Below are 20,305 nucleotides of genomic sequence, written 5' to 3'. Positions count from 1 at the left end.
GACTCAGCGCAGCGCCTCGCGAGCGGGGCTGTCCCCGTGTCCCGCTGTCCCCGTGTCTCGCTGTCCCCACGGTCGGGATGTCCCACTCCGGGAGGGACGGGAAATAGGGGCAGCATGGCGGGGGGCCGACAGCAGGGAGCCACGGCGGTGTCACAGAGGCAGGGGGACAGCCGTGGAGAGGGAACGCGCCTCTCAGGGGGACATTCCGGGAAGGGGAACACCCCGAGAAAGGTGACACCCCGGGCAGAGGGTCATCCCGGGCAGAGAGACATGCCTGGAAAGGGGAACGTCCCGGAAAGGGGAACACCCCGGGAAAGGGGATACTACGGGAAGGGGATGATCCCGGACGAGGGAATACCGCGGGCAGAGACTGAAAAGGAGAACGTCCCGAGCAGAGACTTCCCTGGAACGGAGGACTTCCCGGGAAGGGGGACGTCCTGGGAAAGGGGACATCCTAGGAAGGGGGACATCCCAGGCAAGAGAGCAACCCGGGGGACATGGGGGACAGGGGGGACATGGACTCGTAACCTGGGCCTGGGGGCACAGGGATAGAGAGGGAGAGGGAGGGGAACAGCCTCGGGATAGATAGGGGTTCCCGGGACTGCCAGGGGACAGGAGGGAACACGGAGGGAACCGGGGATCCGCATCTTGGTCCTGGGGGCACAGGAACAGTCTGGGGACACGGGAGGACACGAGGGGATAGGATGCTTGGCAGGGCTCAGGGATATCCCCACCCGGGGATTCTGGGGACACCGCGGGGAGCATCGCTGGGAGGTTGCCGGGAGACTGTTGCCACCCTGAGGTCCCAGGGGACACCCCGATGGCCGGGATCCCGCTGAGGACGGGGTGAGGGTGACACATTTGTGCCACAGCTCGTGGAGGGTGGCAGCGTCAGGGATGGGGTCGCGCCTGTCCCCTGTCCACAATGGCTGTGCCATGCCATGCCATTCCCTGTGTGCCATCCCCTGTGTGCCACGCCATGCCATTCCCTGCGTCCCGTTCCATGCCGTGAGGGAAGGTCGGGAATAGCTCCCGGGGCCTGACCTGACATTTCTGCTCCGCGGTGTCAGTTTTACACGGGGCCCCGGGTGACCCCGGGCTGGCCCCGTCCTTTACCCCGGTCATTTTTCCCCTACCCCCGTCCCGCTCCTTGTCCCCGTCCTTTGTCCCGCTCCCTATCCCAGTCCTTTGTCCCCGTCTCCAAGCGGTGGCACCCCGGCCTCACCACCGTCTCCCCCGCTGTCCCCTTCGTCCTGCCACCCCCTTCGGTGTCCCGGTCCCCCCGGTGTCCCCGGTCCCGCCCCGCCCCGCCCGAGCAGGACACGGCGCCACCGCCGGGACCGGCGCGGGCAGAGCCGCTGCTGGGGCCGCGACAGCACCGGGACCGACACTGCCAAATCCCGACAGAGCCCGACACCGCAGGGATCGGAGCGGGCAGAGCCGCTGCCGGCTGCGACAACAGCAGGACACACCGACACCGACAGACACCGGCACCGACACCGCCGGTGGGTGCTGGCAGCAGTGGGGGGATGCGGGTGGTTTTGGGGGGTGCTGGTGGCGGGGGGCGGGAGCAGTGGGATGGGGGCCGGGGTGTGTGTGCACACCTGTGACAGGGTGCGGGTGACAGGACAGGCGACAGGTGGGTGATGATGTTCATGACACGGTGTGGCTGACAGGGTGCAAGTGGCAATGCAGTGGCATTGGTGCAGGTTATGGGGTCTGGGTGGCAGTGCGGGTGACAGGGTGTGGATGACAGGGTGCGGGGGACAGGTAGGTGATGTGCATGACAAAGTGTGGGTGACAGATACAGGTGACAGTGCAGGGCACAGGGTGATGGTGCTGTGTCACAGCGCGGGTGACGGCGAGGGCGACGATGTGTGTGGCAGGGTGCGGGTAACAGGTGCAGGTGACAAGACCCCTGTGATGGTGCAGGTGACGGTGTGGGATGGGTTGTGGGTGACAAGGGTGCACGTGACAGCTCAGGTGACAATGATGAGGGTGGCAGGGTGCAGGGGGAGGTGCGGATGACAAGGGAGCGGGTGACAGCGCGTGCAGGACCCTGCGCCGCGGCAGCCGCGCTGGTGTCCCCGTGCCTGCCGGTGGCGGTGACAGCGACAGTGACGCCGCGGGCAGCTGGAACTAAGCCGGGGGACGTGCGGGCTGGCAGCTCCGCCACGCTGGGGACAGGGGGACAGGGCGGGGGGGAGGACGAGGGGCGTGCCCAGCCTGGGGACGCGGGACAGGGGGACAGGAGAACCCCGTCAGGCTGAGCCGAGCCCGGGTCCCGCTGAGGCAGCTCGCTAGTGACGGGAACAGGGATACGGACAGGGGTGCCAGCGCCTGGCGCGAGGTGGCAGAGGGGACAATGGGGCTCTGTGTCGCCTAATCCGGGGCACGGGGCCGGGGGTTGGCACCCCGGGGTGGCGCGGGGGGGTTTAAAGGCCAGACCGGCCGGTGTCCCCTGTGCCAGGCGTCCCAGAGCCCTCGTCCCCTGCGCGCTCTCAGGCCACGGCTCCCACCCCAAGGTACCGGGTGACACAGCTGTCCCAGCTCGGGGACAGCAGCACCACTTCCCAGCTGGGGATGGAGGGGGACAGGGTGGTCCCGAGGCTGGGGGGCGCGAACCTTGAGGGACCCCCGTGACTGGGTTTTGGGGGCTCCTTGTGCCACGCCACCGAGCCATGTGCCCCCTAATCCTGTCACCGGGTGCCGGGCTTCGGGACACCCTGGCTGCCAGCGGGCACCGCTCAACTCTGTGCCTCAGTTTCCCCTCTGTGCTCTGCTCTGCCGGACACCTGCCGGCAGTGAGGGCACCCGGGGAGGGCGGTGGGGACACCTCGGTCCCTGGGTCTGCACCCCCAGGGCACCTTGGCATGCCCGGGATGGGGAGGGGCCCGGCTGTGCTGAGCTGGCACGGGATTACACTAAGACGGAGGTGCCGGGGCCACCGTGACTGGCACCAAGGGGTCAATCTGGGGCCACCAGACCTGCCAACGAGGGAACAAGCTGGGGCCACAGCGACTGCCACCGAGGGGGTCAGTCTGGGGACACTGTGACTAGCACTGAGGGGATAACATGGGGACACTGGAGCTGGCATCGAGGTTCACCCCAGGAAATGTGCCAGGCTCTGGTGGGTGCTGTAGGACGGGTCCCCCCGCGGGAGCTGAGGTTGGGGCTCCCAGCACCGGCTGGAGGTGGCCGGGGAGGGGTGGCAGGTCCCCAGGGAGCCGCGCTGACTCTGCCTGTCCTTCTCTTGCAGCCCCTTTGTCACCAGGATGGTGAGTGGCCCCCGGGTGGGGGGTCCGGGCGGAGGTGGGTGCCCCATCCCGGGAGCCCGGCGGTGCCGGGCACTGGCGCAGGGCAGCGGGCAGCGTGGCGTGCTGTGCCCACCCGCCGCGTGACCCCGCGGGGACAAGGGGACCCTTTGTCCGGAACTGGCGGCCCCGGCGGCTGGCACTGCCCCGCTGTCCCCGAGGCGGTGGCGCCGTGCCCGGCGCTCGCAGCCCCCCAGCACCCTGACGCCCCCACCCCACGGGTGGGCAGCGGCGCCCGGTGCCCCTCTGTCCTGTGCCAGCCCCCCCGCGTCTGCCCCACGTCCCCCATGCCCACCCGGGGTCTGTCCACATGCCAGCTCCGTGACAGCCCCGTGATAGCCCCGTGACAGCCCCTTAACCCCACGCCAGCCCCGTGCCACCCCCTTACCCCGTTGCCAGCCCCGTCTCAGCCCTGTCCCTGCTCCCGCAGCTCTCGAAGTCGCAGCCGAGCCCGGAGCGGGTGCCCAGCCCGGAGGAGCAGGAGTGGGCAGGGCCCGAGGCGCTGTGCCCGGGCTGGCTGGAGGACGAGGCCCCCGATGGCGAAGTGCCCGGGGACAGCGGGGACCCCGACTGTGCCACCCACGCCTACGAGCGGCTCCAGAGCGCCCTGTGCCAGGAGGGGCTTCCCCCCACGCTGGACTGCTCCGGGGAGCCCCGCACGGGTTGGGGACACGGGGGGCACGGTGCCAGGCTGCCGACACGGGGGTGGCAGGGACTGGGGCGGCGATAGGGGAATGGTGCCAGGCTTGGGACGCGGGGGTGGCAGGGACAGTGTTATGGGCTCGGTGCCAGGCTGGGGACACGGGGGTGGCAGGGACTGGGGTGGTGATGGGGGAATGGTGCCAGGCTGGGGACACGGCTGGGGACACGGGGGTGGCAGGGACTGGGGTGGTGATGGGGGAATGGTGCCAGGCTGGGGACACGGGGGTGGCAGGGACAGTGATGTTGGCGCAGTGCCAGGCTGGGATAGGGGGATGGCGAGGATAAGAATGGCAATGGGGATATGGTGTCACGCTTGGGACACGGGTGTTTCGGGGCTCCCAGCCACACTGGGGTGCCAGGGGCAGGGTGGCGCCAGGACCCCCACAGCGGGGCTGTTAACCCAATTCCCCTGGCAGGATTTGGCCCGCTGGACATGACCGTTTGCATCCTGGGCTCCCCCACCCCCTTCCTGCCTGTCCTGCTGGAGGGTGGCACCCGCTGCCCAGGTGGGTGTGGTCCCCTTGTCCCCACCCCGCATAAGACACCCCTGAGCCAACAGCAGGGATCCCCACACCCCCCTGTGCTGCCTGACCGGGACTGTGAGGGAAACTGAGGCAGGGGAGGAGGGTGACAGCAGCAACTCCGTGTCCCATTAATCCCCATATACACCAGTACACACCAGTCCAGCAGCAAATGCTCGCCCACCCCCCACCCCGCAGCACCACCTCTATGGGGGGCAGTTTGGGGGTGGAGGTGCTGAGTACCCACCGCCCACCCCCCTGCCCACCCGCAGGTGCCATGGTGCTGTGCCTGTCCCCCACCTGGGCCAGCCGGGTGCCATCGGAGACGTCTCCAGGCGCCTGGTCCCTGCTGCTCTCTCGGGGGGTCTCCTTCAGGGTGGGGGGGCACAGCGCCCTGGAGACCTTCGTGCCCCCCCGCCGCGCCAACTACGTGACGGGCACCTTCTCGCCGGGGGACCCCGAGAGTGGCTGGGTGGGCGAGCTGGCCCGTGACCTCGACTGCCCCACGGGGGGCTCGGTCCCGCTCGCCCACCGGCTCGAGGACACGCTGGTCACCCGCTGGGTGCTGGCGGCTCATGCCAAGCTGCCTGTGCCCCCCACCCTGGCCTTTGTCCTGGGGACCAGGGGAGACCTGCCCGCCGAGCCCGTGGCCCCCGGGGTGAGGCTGGTGCGGCTGGAGGACCCCCAGGGCCAACAGAGCCTGGTGCAGGAGGAGGTGGGAGCCTTCCTGGGGGGCACCGCCATGGAGCCCTACGGCCAGGTGGGCACGGGGGGGGTGGGTGGTGGTGGTGGTGGTGGCACTGGGGGGCACAGGGGGGCATGGAGATGTGCACGCAGGTAGTGGGGTGGCTGTTAGGGTGGCAGCCAGGTGGCACTGGGGAGCATGGGATGGCAGGGTGTGTGCGGGTGCTGGGGTGGCACAGGGTGACACGGGGCTGCACGCAGGCGGCGGGCTGGCTCTTGGGGTGGCACTAGGTGGCACGGGGTGACACGGAGGTGCACGCAGGTGGTGGTGCGGCCGGCGGGGTGGCGGTGGTGGGGGACAGGCACCCGCAGCACCCACAGGAAGGAGGAGGGGGCGGCGGTGGCGCAGGCGGTGGGTGCCCGGCTCCGGGGGCTGACGGAGGAGGACAGCGTCCTGCTGGAGGCCATGGTGCCCACCGCCCGCCTGCCCGCGCCCCCCCCACGTAAGGCCCCCGCCCTCGGGCGCTCACCACCCTGGGACGGGGGGGAAGAATCCCCCGGGGTCCCCCGGGTCCCTGCAGCTCTGCCGGACACGTGTCTGTCCCCTGGGGTGGGTGGGTGGTGGCTACTGGGGTGCCCAAATACTGGAGTGCTGGGGGAGTGCATGAGGGTCACCCTGGATGCCCACGGTCCCCTGGGTTAGGGTTGGAGGACAGTTTGCCACCTTGGACCCCCCATCCCCACAGACCCATGGGAAAAGGTGGGGAAGGTCACCCTGGACCCCCATGGTTCCCTATGGTGGGAGGGAAAGTCACCCTGGACCCCCACCGTCCCCTGGGGCAGGGCAGGGTGTTGGGGTGACCCCTTTTAACTCCTGACCCTGGTCCCGTGGGGCTGGGGATGGCAGTGGCCATGCTATACCCCTCACTCCCTGGGGCTGGGTTTGGCCGGGGCCACCACGGTGCCACAGGGAGCCCCAAAAGCCCCCAGAGGAGGGGGAGGACGGGCAGGGCCGCCCCGTCCCTGCTTGGCGGCCGTGCCTGCCCTGTCCCTTGCCCCCCAGGCAGCCCAGCCCCGCGGCTGCCCATGGCCCTGCGCATCTGCACCCTCGTCTGCAGGTCCTGGGGGGACCGGCCCCAGCTCTGCCAGGTACAGCATGTCCCCACATCCTGGTGGCTCTGTGTGTGTCCCCAACCTATGATGGCTGTCCATGTCCCCATGTCCTGGTGGCCCTCTATGTCCACAAGCTATGGTGGCAGTCAGTGTCCCCAGGCTGTGGTAATCTGTGTGCCACACCCTGTGTGCCTGTCCATGTCCTCATGCCCTGGCGGTGGCCCTGGGTGTCCCTAACATTGGTGGCCATCCACACACATGTGGTCAATGTGTCACGCCACGTCGCTGTGCCCTGGTGGCAGCTGCGTCCCCAGGCTATAGCTTGGCAGCCAATGTCCCCATACCCCGGTGGCAGCCGGTGTCCCCCATACACGTGGATGTCCCCACAGGTGGCCTGTGCCATGGGACGCGCGGAGAGTCCGGTGCGTCACGGCGCGGCGCTGCCCCTGGGCCTGGACTCCAGCTTGCAGCAGTGGGGGGTGGTGGCCCCCAGCCAGCGACAGGCGTTGGCCACGCGGCTGCGGGAGGCCACCGAGGCTGCCATGGCTGCCCTCCTGGCCACCGAGGCCGACCTGAGCCCGCAGCAGCGCGGTGGCACTCGTGCCCGCACCGACATCCTGGGTGAGCACGGCGTGGATGACACCGCCGGTGCCCGGGGTCACCCCGCGGTGCTGAGCGCGGTGTCACCGTCACCATCCCCAGGCGTGGATTTCCTGCTGGCGTGCGTGGATGAATCGCTGGAGCTGGTGGCCCTGGCCACCAACAGCCAGCGGTGCCTGGAGACCTGCGCGCTGGCCGAGGCCATGGGGCGCGGCGTGGGCGAGCCCCGCGGGGACCTTCCGCGGCTGCTGGCCGAGGCCATGCTGCACCGGGCTCAGTGTCACCTGGTCGAGGGCAAGGACATCCTGCTCATCGGGGCCGGGGGCGTCAGCAAGAGCTTCGTGTGGGAGGCGGCCCGCGACTACGGGCTGAGGGTGAGGAGCTCGGGCCGTCGGTGGGCTCAGGGTGGCAGAGGGTGGCACGGACGCGGTGCCAGGGCCGGCCGTCCTCCGCTGACGCCTCTCTGGGGCCGCAGATCCACCTGGTGGAGTCGGACCCGGAGCACTTCGCGGCGGGGCTGGTGCAGACCTTCCTGCCCTACGACAGCCGGGAGCACCGGCGGGACGAGGAGCACGCGGAGCGGGTGCTGGAGCTGCTGCGCTCCCGGGGGCTGAGGCCCCACGCCTGCCTCTCCTACTGGGACGACTGCGTGGTGCTGGCGGCCCTGGTGTGCCAGGGGCTGGGGCTCCGCGGCCCCGCGCCCGCCGCCGTGCGGGTGGCCAAGCAGAAGAGCCGCACTCATCGGCATCTGCAGCGCTGCCGCCGCGGCCGCCCGCCTCCCGCCGCCTTCGCCGTGCCCTGCCGCCGCCTGCAGAGCCACGGCGACGTGGAGCGGGCGGCGAGCGCCATGCCCTTCCCCGCCGTGGCCAAGCTGGAGTTCGGAGCGGGCGCCGTGGGCGTGCGTCTGGTGGAGAACGCCGTGCAGTGCCACGCTCACGCCGCCCGGCTCTGGAGGGACCTGCGCGACGACGCCGACCACCCGGGCATCGGGCTGGGCTGGGGCAACGCCATGCTGCTCATGGAGTACGTGCCGGGCACCGAGCACGACGTGGACCTGGTGGTCTTCGAGGGGCGGCTGCTGGGTGCCTGGGTGTCGGACAACGGCCCCACGCGTGTCCCCGCCTTCCTGGAGACGGCGGCCTGCCTGCCCTCCTGCCTGCCCGCCGACCGGCAGGCGCAGCTGGTGCGGGCGGCGCTGGAATGCTGCCGGGCGTGCGGGCTGCGCGACGGCGTCTTCAACGTGGAGCTCAAGCTGGGGCCGGCGGGGCCGCGCCTGCTGGAGATCAACCCCCGCATGGGGGGCTTCTACCTGCGCGACTGGATCCGCGAGGTCTACGGCCCCGACCTGCTGCTGGCCGCCGTGCTGGTGGCGCTGGGCGTGCCGCCGGTGCTGCCCGCTCGCCCCGCGGCCCGCACGCACCTGGCCGGGGTGATGTGCCTGGGATCGGAGCACGGCGAGATCCTGGCGGGCGGCGGGGGCATGGAGGCTCTGCGGGAGCTGCACGGCCGCGGGCTCGTCCGCCTCAACCGGCTCTTCGAGGAGCCCGAGGGGGCCGGGGAGTACGAGGAGCCGCTGCTGAGCGTGGCGTGCTCTGGGGCCACGCTGGCCGAGGCTTGCGAGCGCCTGCTGGGGCTCTGCCAGGGGCTGGGCATCGACTCCCCGCGATATCCCGTGGAGCACTTCTTGTCCCACTTCAAATAGCGCCGGGCAGGCAGCGGGGAGAGCGGGGGAATGGGTGCCCCGGCACCCCCTCCCGCCGCCCCGCCGCCCCTCCCCGGCATCCCCCTGCCGCCCCGTCCCGCTATCCCCCCATCCCGTGGCCTGGTACACCATGTCCTGGGACCCCGGTACCGCTCTGGATCCCAGTCACTTGCCCTGCCCCGCGACTGCCTGGCATTCCCTTTCATCCTGGCCTCCCATCCCCTGGCATCCTGACATCCCATCCGCTGGGATCTTCCTATTAACCTGGCACTCCATCCCCTGGCATCCTGAAACCCTTTCTCCTGGCACCCCCCCACTACTCTGACACCCCAATCCCTGGCATCTCCCATGTCCTGGAATCATATTCCCTGGCATCCCCTTCCGTCCTCGCACTTCACCTTTCCATCACACTGACACCCTAAGATTCCCCCTCTCCCAGTCCAGGCACCCCACCATCCCCCCTGGCATCCCTCCATTACCCCAGCACCCCATCCCTCTGCCCTAGCACCCCATTCCCTGCTTCCCAACATTCCACCCTTTCTCCCCTGCCCCTCCCTGTCCCCTCTGCCCTGTCCCTACAGTCTCCATCCTCAGTGCCCCCTGTCCCTGAAGCTGGGGGTCCCATGCCTGGGGCATACAGGAGGACACTGACCCCTGCTGAACCTGTGCCAAGCTCGGGGGACACAACCAGGACCCGCCCCCAGGCACCCAGGCCACCCCATGAGAGCAGCAGGTGAAGCTTGAGGTGTGTTGGCACCTGCTGGAATGGGGAGACCCTACAATAACACACCATTATGGGGAGACCTCATAATGACAAAGAATTAGTGGGACATCCCATAATAACAAAGAAACGTGGGGAGACCCCACAATAACACACCAGCAAGGGGAGACCCCACAGTAACAGACTGAAGGGGGGAGACCCCACAATAACAAACTGGCTTGGGGAGAAGCCACAGTAACCAACCTTGTGTGGGGACATACCTTGAATGGGAGACCCCGCGGTAACAAACTGGCATGGGGAGACCCTACAATAATAGACCTGCACAGGGAGACCCTATAATAACAAAGGGGTACCCAGGGATTCCCTGGAGCAGCTCAGAAAAATCCTTTGGGAAGAGACTTGTCTGGGAAACCCATGTGATATAGGACTGTCACTGGGGTGGCCCTACAGGAACACCAGTGACTCTACACTAACGCCCAGCCCCTGTAATGTTTGAGATCCTACAGTAACACCAGACACCCTACAATAACACAGAGCCCCTGTAGTGCCCCTGACCCTACAATAACAGTAGTGACCCTACAGTACACCCAGATCCTACTGCCCTCACAGCCCTACAATAACACCAGAGATCGCACAATAACACAGAGCCTGAGAGCCTGCAATAACACACAGCCACTTTAGTGTCTGAAACCCTCCAATAAACCCCAGTCCCTGTAGTGCCCCTGACCCTACAATAACACCGGTGACCCTACAATAACACCAGTGACCCTTCAATAACACCAGAGACCCTTCAATAACACACGGCCCCTGTAGTGCCCCTGGTCTTGCAATAATACCAGAGGTCCTACAGTAACATCAGTGACCCCACAATCACCCCCAGCGACCCGACAATAACCCCAGTGCCCCGCAGCCCCACTCGTGTCCTCCGACGTCGCGGAAGCCTCGCGCGGGATCTCTGATGTTCCTCTGACGTCACGGCGCCGCCGCTGACGTCAGCGCGGCGCAGCGGGGGCGGGGCGAGGCCGGGGACCCCAGTAAAGGCTGTGAGCGGCCGCGCTGCCTCTGTCGTGTTCCCTGCGCCACCCCCGGGGACCCCCTGCCCCCGTGTCCCCCGCGCAGGGGACATCCCGGTGACGCGCGCGCGGGAGGGGCGTGGCCGGTGGGAGGGGCGTGGTCGAGGGCGTGGCCATCGCCGCGGGTTCCCCGGGGTCCCGATAAGGCGGTGACACGGGGGGCGTGGCGGGGGCGTGACCGCCATTGGAGGTGTGGCCATCGGGGCGGGTCCCCGGGGGTCCCGGCAGGGCGCCGTCATGGCGGGGGTGTTCGACATCGACCTGGAGACCGAGGAGGGCAGCGACGGGGACGAGGCCGAGCTGGGCGCCGTGAGCCGGCAGCGGGGCGCGGGAGGGGCACCGGGGCTGCGACCGGCAGCGGCGGCTGGGGCGGGGGGAGCCGCGGGGACGGGGGGCACCGGGAGCGGGACGGGCGGTGGAGGCGGTGAGCGGCACCGGGGCGCGGTGGGGACAGCGGGACCGGGGGTGTCGGGGGTGCATGGGGTCCGCTCGGTGCCGGGAACGGCGGGCAGGGGCTTGGGGGGACAGCGACAGGGGCAGTGACAGGGTGCCGCCGGTGGCGGGACACGGGTGTAGCCGGGCTGTCCGCGGGGACGGGGCGCCGGGGCACCGCGGGCAGCCGCGGATCCCGGGCGGGCAGCGGGCGGCTCCCGCTGGGCAGGGCCCGGCCTCGGCCCCAAAACATCCGGCTGGGCCGGCTCGGCGCTGCCTCGCCCCGCGCTGCCGCGTCCTGCCCGTGTCCTGCCCGTGTCCTGCCCGTGTCCTGCCCGTGTCCTGCCTGCCGGGGCTCCCCTCCTTGCCGTGTGTCCCCTACCTGCCGCGGGTCCGCTCTCTGCTGTGTCTCCCTTTCCTGCCCTGTGTCCCCTCCTTGCCATGTGTCCCCTTGCCCTCTGCTCCTCGCTTGCCCACCTCTGACCACGAGTTCTGTCCCGCAGGACATGGAGCTGGAGCCACGGGGGAACGGCCTGGAGTAAGTGGGGGACAGCTTGTTTGGGGGTAACGCAGGCAGGGGACAGGCGGGGGGCTGTCCCTGCTCACCCCTTTCCCGCCAGGCCGGTGGGACACTATGAAGAGATCGAGATTTCCGAGAGCAGCGTCAACAATGGCCCTGAGCACATCGGCCCCCACTGCTTCGAGCTGCTCCGCGTCCTGGGCAAGGGTGGCTACGGCAAGGTGGGGACGTGGTGGGGCTGGGGGGCTCTGGGGGGATTCAGTGCTCCCTGATGGCGCCCCCGACCTTCTCTGCCTGTCCTTCCAGGTATTCCAGGTGCGCAAAGTGCAGGGCACCAACACGGGGAAGATCTTCGCCATGAAGGTCCTGAAGAAGGTAGGGCCGCCCCGGCCCCCCCAGCCCCCCCGGGGACCCCCCCCGCTCACCGCCTCCCCCCCAGGCCAAGATCGCCTGCAACGCCAAGGACACGGCGCACACCCGGGCAGAGAGGAACATCCTGGAGGCCGTCAAGCACCCCTTCATCGTTGACCTCATCTACGCCTTCCAGACGGGCGGCAAGCTCTACCTCATCCTGGAGTGCCTCAGCGGTGCGGGATGGCTCAGGGGTCCCGGGGATAACTCCAGGGAATGGCTACAAGTTGTCCTAGGGATGGCTGGAGGGGTTCCAGGAATGGCTTGGGGTGTCCAGGGATGGTTAAAGCGTGACCTGGGGTGGCTGCAGTGTCCAGGGAGGGTGTCCAGGGATGGCTCATGGGGTCCAGGGTGGTTTAAGGGTGTCCCAGGATGGCTACAGAGTGGTCCAAGATGTTTCAGATACTCCTTGTGAGTGATTAAAGAGTGTCCAGGGATGGCTCAGGAGGGTCGCTCTCGGGCTCTCTGTACAGGTGGAGAGCTCTTCATGCAGCTGGAGCGGGAAGGGATCTTCCTGGAGGACACTGCCTGGTAGGGATGTGGTGGTGGTGGTGGTGGTGGGTGTGGGTGGGGTGGTCACCCCGACATCGCTCACAGCCTGCCCCAATCCCGCTGCAGTTTCTACCTGAGCGAGATCACCCTGGCACTAGGTCACCTGCATTCCCATGGGATCATCTACCGGGATCTTAAGCCAGAGAATATCATGCTCAACAGCCAAGGTGGGTTTGGGGGGCAAACTGGGGAGCTTGGGGGGGTTCTCTAGGGGCAGTGCTGAGCTTCCCACATCTCTCAGGTCACATCAAGCTGACAGACTTTGGGCTGTGCAAGGAGTCCATCCATGACGGAGCCGTCACCCACACCTTCTGCGGCACCATTGAGTACATGTGAGGTGGATGCAGCACTGGGGGGAATTTGGGGGGTCTGTTTTGGCCTCCCATCCGCTCAGGGCTCCCCCTGCACCCCCCAGGGCCCCCGAGATCCTGGTGCGGAGCGGGCACAACCGGGCAGTGGACTGGTGGAGCCTGGGCGCCCTGATGTACGACATGCTCACCGGATCGGCAAGTCCCACTGCTGCTCCTTCCTCCCTGGGAACTGGGGGGGCATCCCGGGGTGCCTGGGGGATTGACCCCGTGCCTTTCTGGTCAGCCTGGCTCTTCATGGCTCCCCGGTTCTCCCCACAGCCACCGTTCACCGCCGAGAACCGCAAGAAGACCATTGACAAGATCCTCAAGGGGAAGCTGGTGCTGCCGCCCTACCTGACACCCGATGCTCGTGACCTCCTCAAAAAGGTCCTCCCCCCAATTTTCCCCACCTCCCCCCACCCTTATTTATGTTGGTCCTACCCCCATTCCCATCTCTATCCCTATTTCTCTTCCAGTTCCTCAAGCGGAACCCCAGCCAGCGGGTTGGGGGGGGCCCCGGTGACGCGGCCGATGTGCAGGTACAGGGGTGGGCAGGGGGTGCCAGAGACACCCCCCAAATCCTGCCTGACACCCCAAATCCCACAGAAACAGCCCTTCTTCCGCCACATCAACTGGGAGGACCTGCTGGCGCGCAGGCTGGACCCCCCCTTCAAACCCTGCCTGGTATGGGGGCCTGTGGGGGGAGGCTGGGGATGTTTTGGGGGGCCCCGTGAGAGCAGCCACTGTGTTCCCCGCAGCAGTCAGAGGAGGACGTGAGCCAGTTTGACACCCGCTTCACCCGCCAGACCCCCGTGGACAGCCCTGACGATGCTGCCATCAGCGAGAGCGCCAACCAGGCCTTCCTGGTAGGGGGGGCACAACTGTGGGGGCGATCCCCGGCACCCCCAGGCCCCCCCACTGACACCCCCAAACCCGCAGGGTTTCACCTACGTAGCCCCCTCCGTGCTGGAGAGCATCAAGGAGGGGTTCTCCTTCCAGCCCAAGGTGCGCTCCCCCCGGCGCCTCAACAGCAGCCCCCGCACCCCTGTCAGGTACCGGGGCACCGGGGGGTCGGGGGGTGCTTTGGATTGGGGGGCTTTGGGATGGGGGTTTCAGAGTGGGCACCAAGGTGGGGACAGGGGACAGGGCTGGGGTTGCAAGGGGTGGGCGCATAGAGGGTGGGGAGGCTCTACCTGCCCCATCCTGGGAGTACCGAGAGACTGTGTGAGCAGTGGGGTGAGGGTTTGGGGTGCTTTGGGGTGAGGGAGTCAGGGTGGGCCCCAAGGCAGAGAATGAATAGTAAGTGAGGTTCATGGAGTATGGGGGGAGTTGGTGCCTCCAGGGGTGGGGAAGGACCTCTGTGGACACTGGCTACCCCTCTTTCCTCACCCTCCCTGGGTGTCCCACTCACCCCCTCATGTGTCCCCCCCCAGCCCTGTGAAGTTCTCCCCCTTCGAGGTGTTCAAGCCGGTGGTGCCAGGCGACCCCATGGAGTTGGGGCCCCCCCAGCCCCCCCCGCCCGAGGGCACAGCCCCCCTGCCCATCAAACCCTCGGGAGGGGCCAAGAAGCAGAAGGGGGGCCGGGGTCGGGTGCCCAGGTAGGGGTGGGGAGGGTGGGGGGTTTTGAGGGGGGCCTGGTGCTCCCCATGGGGTGGGGGGGACCCCACGGTGCTGCTTGTGCTCCGGGGGGCTCTTCCCCTCTGGCACAGCCCCTGTCAGCCGGGTTCGGGGGCACGGCGAGAACCCCCAGGGGTGTGGACCCCCAGGGAGGTGCCCATGTGGGCGTGGCTTTTTGGGGTGTGGCCCCTCTGGGGGCACAGCCTTTGGGGTGTGGCCCCCAGGGGCATGGCCCTGCTGCTGGATGTGTGCCAATTAAAGGACTTGCTGAGGCTGTGGTGGTCCCTGTGCTGGGGCTGGGGGGGCCCGCTGGGAGGGTGGGGGTGTTGTCCCACCAGGGGAGGATCCAGGCTCCACCCCCTGTGTGATGCCCCGCCCCCTTTCAGGCTCCTCCCACTCACCACACCCATCTCTTGGCTCCACTCACTACTCTGCAAGCCACGCCCCCTGATCAGATAGAGCTGCCCTTTTATTGGTCAGTGCTCAGGTCCCTGCAGCCAATCAGGAGCCTCCGCTGGGGGCAGGCGGGGGACAGAGAAGGGGTCCCCTTGCTGGCAGGGCGGTGACACTACAGGGAGGTGACACTACAGAGAGGTGACACTACAGAGAGGTGACAGTACAGGGAGGTGACATCCAAGGGTGGTGACGTCAGGCCGATGATGTCACAAGGCGGTGACGTGTGGCCGCGCGTCCCCCCAGGCCGCTGTCCCCGAGAAGGCGTGCAGGTCACTGAGCAGGGCCTTGGCGCTGCCCCCCGCTGCCTCCCCCTCACTCAGGGGATTCTCCCCGCCCTGTGGTGCTGCCTCGGCCTCTTCCTCATCCTCCTCCTTCTCATCCTCCTCCTTCTCATCCTTCTCCTGTTCATCCTCCTCCTGTTCATCCTCCTCCTCATCCTGCTTCGGCCGCCGCTCCAGGCTCCAGGGCATCAGCTCTTCCTCCTCGTCCCTCACGGTCATCCCCCCGTCACCGTCCCCGAGGGCCACGGCAGGGTCCTCCGGTGAGCGCAGCCGGTGCCACCGTCCCCGCAGCAGCTCCAGCGCCCGGCGGCCCAAGGGCCGGGGGTGGTAGCGGCCGGCCGAGAGGCGGCACAGGTGGTGCCAGGCCAGCGCCAGCCCCAGCGCTAGGCACAGCAGGAGCCCCAGCAGGGCGGCCACCGCCCTGTCATTGCGGGCCCCCGCGGGCTCCCCGGCCGCCGCCGGCCCCGCCAGCGCCAGCAGCACCGGGTGCCACCGCGGGCCAGCCTGCGGGTGAGGGCAGCGGGGTCAGCGCCTGGCACGTGCTTTCCCGGAGCTGGGATGCAGGGAAGGGCCGGGGCGAAGGGCGGCAGGGACAGAGGACAAGGTACAGCGGACAGGGCCAGGGAGGGGGAAGTGACCCCCGGGGACGGAAGCCGTGGGTGGCGGGTGCAGCAGTGCCTGCAGGTGCTGGGGGAGAGGAACTGGGTCCTGCCACCCTACATGGCTGCACAGCCCCCCCAGAATCCCTCGCCCCTCTGCACAGGGCTGCAGCCCCACAGCACCCCCTGCCAAAGCTCCAGAACCCCCCCAAACTCGGCACTTTCAGTCTTCAGTGTGGCTGCACAGCCCCCAACCCCACACCAATACCTGACCCCTTCCAAGCCCACCGTACTCCCCTGAACCCCCCTCCTTCCCTCCCAACCCCACTGGGCTCCCCTTATCCCCCAGCCTTTCCCCCAGACATTCCATACTCCCCTTACCTTCCCACTCTCCCCAACCACATCCCGGTTCCCTACTCCTGACTCTCCCAGCTCCCCAGTCTCCCACCCCACCCGGTTTTGGGGTGCTCACCATCAGTGGGTGCAGCCAGAGCCGGTCCCGATGCAGCGGGCACGCTCTGAGATGGGGGAGCCCCCCCCAACTTCCTGCCCCTGTGCAGCGGATGTGCCGGAGCGGGGGGAGGCCGACTGCTGCACCCCCCTCACCCCTGCTACCCAAAATGCCGCCCCGTGCACCCCCACTTCCTGCCAAGGCGCTGATCTCCCGCCCGTGACTGCTGCGCCTTCCTGCCCCCACTTTGTCACCCCCCAGGTGGCCCCTGCAACCATCACTTTTCTTATAAATCCTTTATTTGGAGTGAAAATATAGTTTTTGACCCTGCACTGGAATGGAGATGGGGGACACGAGGAGGAGGAGGGGAAGAGAAGCCCCCAAAATATAGGGGGGACAATATCTCACAGTTGAGGAAGGCAGATCATGCCCTGCCCCATAGAAAGGGGGGAGACCCCACACAGGGATTGAGGGGTGCAGGGGGTAATCTTTGATCCCAGGAGCAATTTCCCAGCCCGAGGAATGGGGGCAAGGTTAGAGAATGGTCCATGACTTGGGGAGGCAGCACCCAGTAAGGCAATGGGGGAAAGTGGGGAGCTGCCAGAGGGGCGGCCAGCCCCACAATGGGAGAAGGGCCCGGAGCGGGGCAAGGGGGGAACCCCAGTGGGGCGAGATGGTTCAGGGGGCTCCCTGGGGTGTAGGCGTGGTCCCTGGGGCGGTGGTCCATGATGGGTCCCTACACGTGGCCGTTCTCGAGGCGGCTGAGCTGCTCCTCCAGGCGGGAGATGCGCTGGCCCTGCTCCGCCACCAGCGCCCGCAGCGCCGCCACCTCCTGCAGCACCTCCTCCAGACGGCCCCCCTGAGGGACAGCCCCGTCACACGGGACGCGCCCGGCAGAGCCACACCCACTCCCCGTGGCCCCACCCACCTGCCACACCCACTCCGTCCACTGCCCACCAGAGTGACCACACCCACCCCACAGCCCCACCCACACCGACCGCACCCCTCTCTCCCTTTCCCCCTTTCCCTCTTGTCCCCCTTGTCCCCCGTACCGTGGCGTTGCCGGAGCCGAGCACTGGGGGGGCACTGAAGCGAGTGGACGCAGGGGCGGCAGGGGGCGTGGGGGGTGGCGTGGTGGCCCCGGTGGCGGAGGCGGCAGTGGCGCGGCTGTCGTGGAGCAGCGTCCGCCGGCTCACCTTGAGGTCCCGCTGCTTGCTGGGGACATAGGCCTGGCGCAGAGACACCAGCACGGGCCCCGCCGTGCGCCCCGCTACCCACTCCTCTGCCTCCATGGCCGCCTCGGGGCCTGCCGTGTCCGGGTACAGGTCATCCTGGAACAGGTCCGACTGCCCCCAACAGCGTCAGAGGGGTGGCGTCCTCAGGGCGACCCCCAGAGAGACGCCATGGGGACACAGCCTCACTGGGACCCCCCATTGCTCCCATGTCCTGCTCAGGGAACCTCACACGCAGACCCCACAGGGAACCCCATCCAGCCTGATGAGGGACCCCTTGCCCAGGAACCCCACACAGCCTGCAGTCCTGCCCAGTGACCCCTCTCAGACCCCCCTGAGGACTCCCACCAGCCCTTCTAGGTGCCCCCACCCCACATTCCCCTATCCCCACCCTGCTCCCATCCCCACTGACCTTCCTTGGCACGGTCATGATGATGGGCTCACACTTGCGCTCATGAAGCTTGTAGAACCTGCCAGGGGAGCAGAGGGGTCACAGACGGTTTTGGGGGGGGTTGGGGGGGTCCCTCACCTCGTCCCCCATGTCCCTGTGCCCACCTGGCGATCTCGCACTTGCTGACATCCAGCCCGCGTTTGGGCATCCAGCCCATTCCCCGCTGGGGCTCCTTGCTGGTGAAGGTGTTGAGGAAGTGGATGTAGGGCGGCTCCTCTGTGATCTCAAAGTACCGGATGCTCGAGTCCCCCTGGGGACACGCTGTGTCAAAGCTGGGGTGTCCCTGGCTCCAGGGGTCCACCAGTGGGGTGGGGGCCTCCATACCTTGCCGCAGACATAGACCACGTTGGTGTCGGGGTCGTAGAAGGGCAGCAGAGCCCCGTTGCTGGAGTCCAGCTCCTGCAGCCCCATGGGCTCCTCCAGGTTCTCCTGGGGTGGGATGAGGTGTCAGGCACATGGGGGTCCCCAAAATGGTCCCGGGGGACCCCTGGGGTGCCACTCACCATGTCCCATAGCGCCAGCTGCCGCTCGCTCATGCGGCTGAAGCCAGTGGTGAAGATCTTGCCATCGGCCAGGAAGATGGCGCGCATGGGACGGGCCCCCTCGTGTGCCCGCTCCTTCTCCTGGGGGGCACGGCTGTCACCGGTGCCTGCAGCACCCCGGGGACAGGCACAGAGGGACAGGGGACAGCGGGGAGAACCAGGGGACAAGGACACCCACAGAACATGGGACAATGGGCTGCACCAAGGGACAAGAACAGGGAGCAGGGGATTCCCTCCAAGAACCAGTGCAGGGCAGTGCCCTGGTGACACAGGCCCCCCAGAGGGGTGGGGACACTCACGGCCACCACGGTGCCACGGCGGGGGTCGATGACACGGACGCTCTTGTCCTTGCAGGCGGTGCAGAAGCGGGAGCCATCGCGGCTCCAGCTGACGCTGTAGATTAGGTCGGGGTGCAGCCCGTCCAGCCGGTACAGCTCCTCCGCCGTGCCCACGTTCCAGATCAGCACCACGTTGTCACAGCCTGGGGCACACGGCAGGGGTCACCTCGGCCGCATGGCACCCCTCCCTGTGCCCGCTGTGTCCCCCCGTACCCGCGCTGAGCAGGACGTTGCGGGCGGTGGGGTGCCAGGTGACGATGCCAACGCGCTTCGAGTGGCCCTCCAGGACCACCACCGGCTCCGTCAGCGGCTGGCTCAGACCGTTCTCTGGGATCTGCCACACCTGAGGGGACAGAGGGGACAGTGAGCGAAGCGGGGTGACCCCTGCCAGCCCACCAGGATCCCGGGCCACCCCTCACCATGATGGTGCAATCCTCGGAGCCGCTGGCAATGACATAGTCATTGTGGGGACACCAGTCGATGTCGAGGACGGGGCCCGTGTGGCCGCACACCGTGGGGTACGACTTGTCAATGCGTCCAGTCTGGGGACAAAGTGACAGCGGGGAAGGGGTCACCCACCAGCACAAACCCCCCTTCCCCACGTCACCACCCTGCTGTCACCTTGTGCAGGGGGAGGACGAGGAAGGCGCCGCCGCCGCTGGCCTCCACGATGATGGCAACGAAGGAGGGGTTGACAGCGCAGAAGGTGCTGTCCCAGGTGACGCGGGACACGCGGATGTCATCGTAGCACTGGTCCGTCTTCACCGGCTGCCCGAACACGTGCCTGAATTTGCTCTGCCGCACCACCTTCCGGAACGACATGGCTGGGGAGCACCCCCGGCCCACGGTCAGACATGCCGGGATGCCCCAAAATGGAAGGTGGGGCCACCAGGGAGGTGGCCTGGGAAGGGGGTGTCCCCTGAAATGGGTTTGTCACCATCTTCCACCCCGGTAAAGGGTGGCTCAGCCACTCTCAGGAGCCAGGAATTGGGGCACATGGCCCTGTCCCTGCCAGCTCCCTGAACAGAACTCGGGAAGCATCCCAGGAATGGGGGCTCTGAGTGAGACAGGGAGTGTCCCATTCAGGATGGGGACAGGGACATGGGTGTCCTCCTAGGAACACGGATGGGGATGGAAAGGAGGGCAGGGACAGCTCCAACAGATCAGGGGACAGGGGTGGCCCTGCTTTATGGGGTCAGGGACGGGGGAGGGGATGGGGACCAGGATAGGGAAGAGGGGGCACGAATGGGGACAGTGGTGGCCTCATTCTACATGGGGACAGTGACGATGACAGGGACAAGGATGGGGACGGGGGCGGGGTCAGGAATGGGGGCGATGGTGGCCACGCTTGGTACAGGAACAGGAATGGGGACAGGGACGGGGAAGGGGATAGGGACGGGAAAGGGGATAGGGTGGCCCCGCAAGGTATGAGGACAGGGATTGGGACAGGGATAAGGGATGGGGACAGGGGCAGGGGGTGGCCCCGCAGGGAACGGGGACGGGGCTGCCCCGGGAAGGCGGATGGGGGTCCCGCGGGGGCCGTGCCCGGCGGCTCGGGAGAGGGGTCGGTGCCCGGTGCCGGTGCCCGCACTCACCGGCGGGTCGGTGCCCGGGGCCGGTGCCGGTGTCGGGGGCGGCGGGAG

The 20,305-nt window shown here is 67.8% G+C and overlaps 4 protein-coding genes across 7 annotated transcripts; 2 read left to right on the top strand and 2 right to left on the bottom strand.

Moving 5' to 3' along the window:
* Positions 1 to 1,383: 1,383 nt before the first annotated feature.
* On the top strand, positions 1,384 to 10,409 carry CARNS1 (carnosine synthase 1). Its single transcript, XM_015629616.2, has 10 exons — positions 1,384 to 1,505; positions 3,260 to 3,278; positions 3,745 to 3,976; positions 4,433 to 4,522; positions 4,810 to 5,297; positions 5,544 to 5,724; positions 6,285 to 6,370; positions 6,724 to 6,955; positions 7,037 to 7,308; positions 7,410 to 10,409. Exons 2-10 carry the CDS (start codon positions 3,276 to 3,278, stop codon positions 8,634 to 8,636), a joined length of 2,811 nt encoding a protein of 936 aa, XP_015485102.1. The 5' UTR covers positions 1,384 to 1,505; positions 3,260 to 3,275; the 3' UTR covers positions 8,637 to 10,409.
* Positions 10,410 to 10,612: 203 nt separating this feature from the next.
* RPS6KB2 (ribosomal protein S6 kinase B2) lies at positions 10,613 to 18,790 on the top strand. Of its 4 annotated transcripts, none has more exons than XM_033515055.1 (15): positions 10,613 to 10,739; positions 11,366 to 11,400; positions 11,483 to 11,603; positions 11,689 to 11,697; positions 11,822 to 11,969; positions 12,267 to 12,324; positions 12,412 to 12,512; positions 12,587 to 12,677; positions 12,761 to 12,851; positions 12,975 to 13,082; positions 13,172 to 13,234; positions 13,302 to 13,379; positions 13,454 to 13,561; positions 13,635 to 13,747; positions 14,129 to 14,321. In XM_033515055.1, exons 1-15 carry the CDS (start codon positions 10,668 to 10,670, stop codon positions 14,295 to 14,297), a joined length of 1,365 nt encoding a protein of 454 aa, XP_033370946.1. In that variant the 5' UTR covers positions 10,613 to 10,667; the 3' UTR covers positions 14,298 to 14,321. The 4 variants fall into 4 exon arrangements, with proteins under 4 accessions (XP_033370946.1, XP_015487716.1, XP_033370947.1 ...); XM_015632230.3 differs by having other exon boundaries at positions 11,689 to 11,757; positions 13,457 to 13,561; XM_033515056.1 differs by lacking the exon at positions 14,129 to 14,321 and adding an exon at positions 18,679 to 18,790 and having other exon boundaries at positions 10,614 to 10,739; positions 11,689 to 11,757.
* On the bottom strand, positions 14,761 to 16,265 carry PTPRCAP (protein tyrosine phosphatase receptor type C associated protein). Its single transcript, XM_015632232.2, has 2 exons — positions 16,121 to 16,265; positions 14,761 to 15,553 (listed from the first exon to the last, which is right to left on the bottom strand). The coding sequence occupies exons 1-2, from the start codon at positions 16,121 to 16,123 to the stop codon at positions 14,975 to 14,977; spliced, it is 582 nt and encodes a 193-aa protein (XP_015487718.1). The 5' UTR covers positions 16,124 to 16,265; the 3' UTR covers positions 14,761 to 14,974.
* On the bottom strand, positions 16,379 to 20,304 carry CORO1B (coronin 1B). The gene is made up of 11 exons (XM_015632227.2): positions 20,258 to 20,304; positions 19,284 to 19,486; positions 19,082 to 19,204; positions 18,876 to 19,005; positions 18,624 to 18,805; positions 18,286 to 18,405; positions 18,107 to 18,211; positions 17,887 to 18,032; positions 17,744 to 17,801; positions 17,152 to 17,445; positions 16,379 to 16,958 (listed from the first exon to the last, which is right to left on the bottom strand). Exons 2-11 carry the CDS (start codon positions 19,482 to 19,484, stop codon positions 16,836 to 16,838), a joined length of 1,482 nt encoding a protein of 493 aa, XP_015487713.1. The 5' UTR covers positions 19,485 to 19,486; positions 20,258 to 20,304; the 3' UTR covers positions 16,379 to 16,835.
* Between the last annotated feature and the right edge of the window lies 1 nt (position 20,305).

Source organism: Parus major, chromosome 5 (genome assembly GCF_001522545.3).
Source record: "Parus major isolate Abel chromosome 5, Parus_major1.1, whole genome shotgun sequence".
NCBI lineage: Eukaryota > Metazoa > Chordata > Aves > Passeriformes > Paridae > Parus > Parus major.
This window is presented reverse-complemented; position numbering and strand designations above follow the sequence as displayed.

What these genes read in the sequence shown, in the direction of transcription:
- RPS6KB2 (XM_015632229.3), top strand. Translation starts at nt 10,668, where the DNA reads ATGGCGGGGGTGTTCGACATCGACCTGGAGACCGAGGAGGGCAGCGAC. An exon ending in CCATGAAGGTCCTGAAGAAG is followed by an intron (nt 11,758 to 11,821) that starts GTAGGGCCGCCC and finishes CCTCCCCCCCAG; the next exon opens with GCCAAGATCGCCTGCAACGC. An exon ending in TGCGGCACCATTGAGTACAT is followed by an intron (nt 12,678 to 12,760) that starts GTGAGGTGGATG and finishes TGCACCCCCCAG; the next exon opens with GGCCCCCGAGATCCTGGTGC.
- CARNS1 (XM_015629616.2), top strand. An exon ending in CTCCGGGGAGCCCCGCACGG is followed by an intron (nt 3,977 to 4,432) that starts GTTGGGGACACG and finishes TTCCCCTGGCAG; the next exon opens with GATTTGGCCCGCTGGACATG. An exon ending in CCCGCGACTACGGGCTGAGG is followed by an intron (nt 7,309 to 7,409) that starts GTGAGGAGCTCG and finishes CTGGGGCCGCAG; the next exon opens with ATCCACCTGGTGGAGTCGGA.
- CORO1B (XM_015632227.2), bottom strand. Translation starts at nt 19,484, where the DNA reads ATGTCGTTCCGGAAGGTGGTGCGGCAGAGCAAATTCAGGCACGTGTTC. An exon ending in GCCGTGGCACCGTGGTGGCC is followed by an intron (nt 18,406 to 18,623) that starts GTGAGTGTCCCC and finishes CGTGCCCCCCAG; the next exon opens with GAGAAGGAGCGGGCACACGA. An exon ending in AGCTGGCGCTATGGGACATG is followed by an intron (nt 18,212 to 18,285) that starts GTGAGTGGCACC and finishes ATCCCACCCCAG; the next exon opens with GAGAACCTGGAGGAGCCCAT.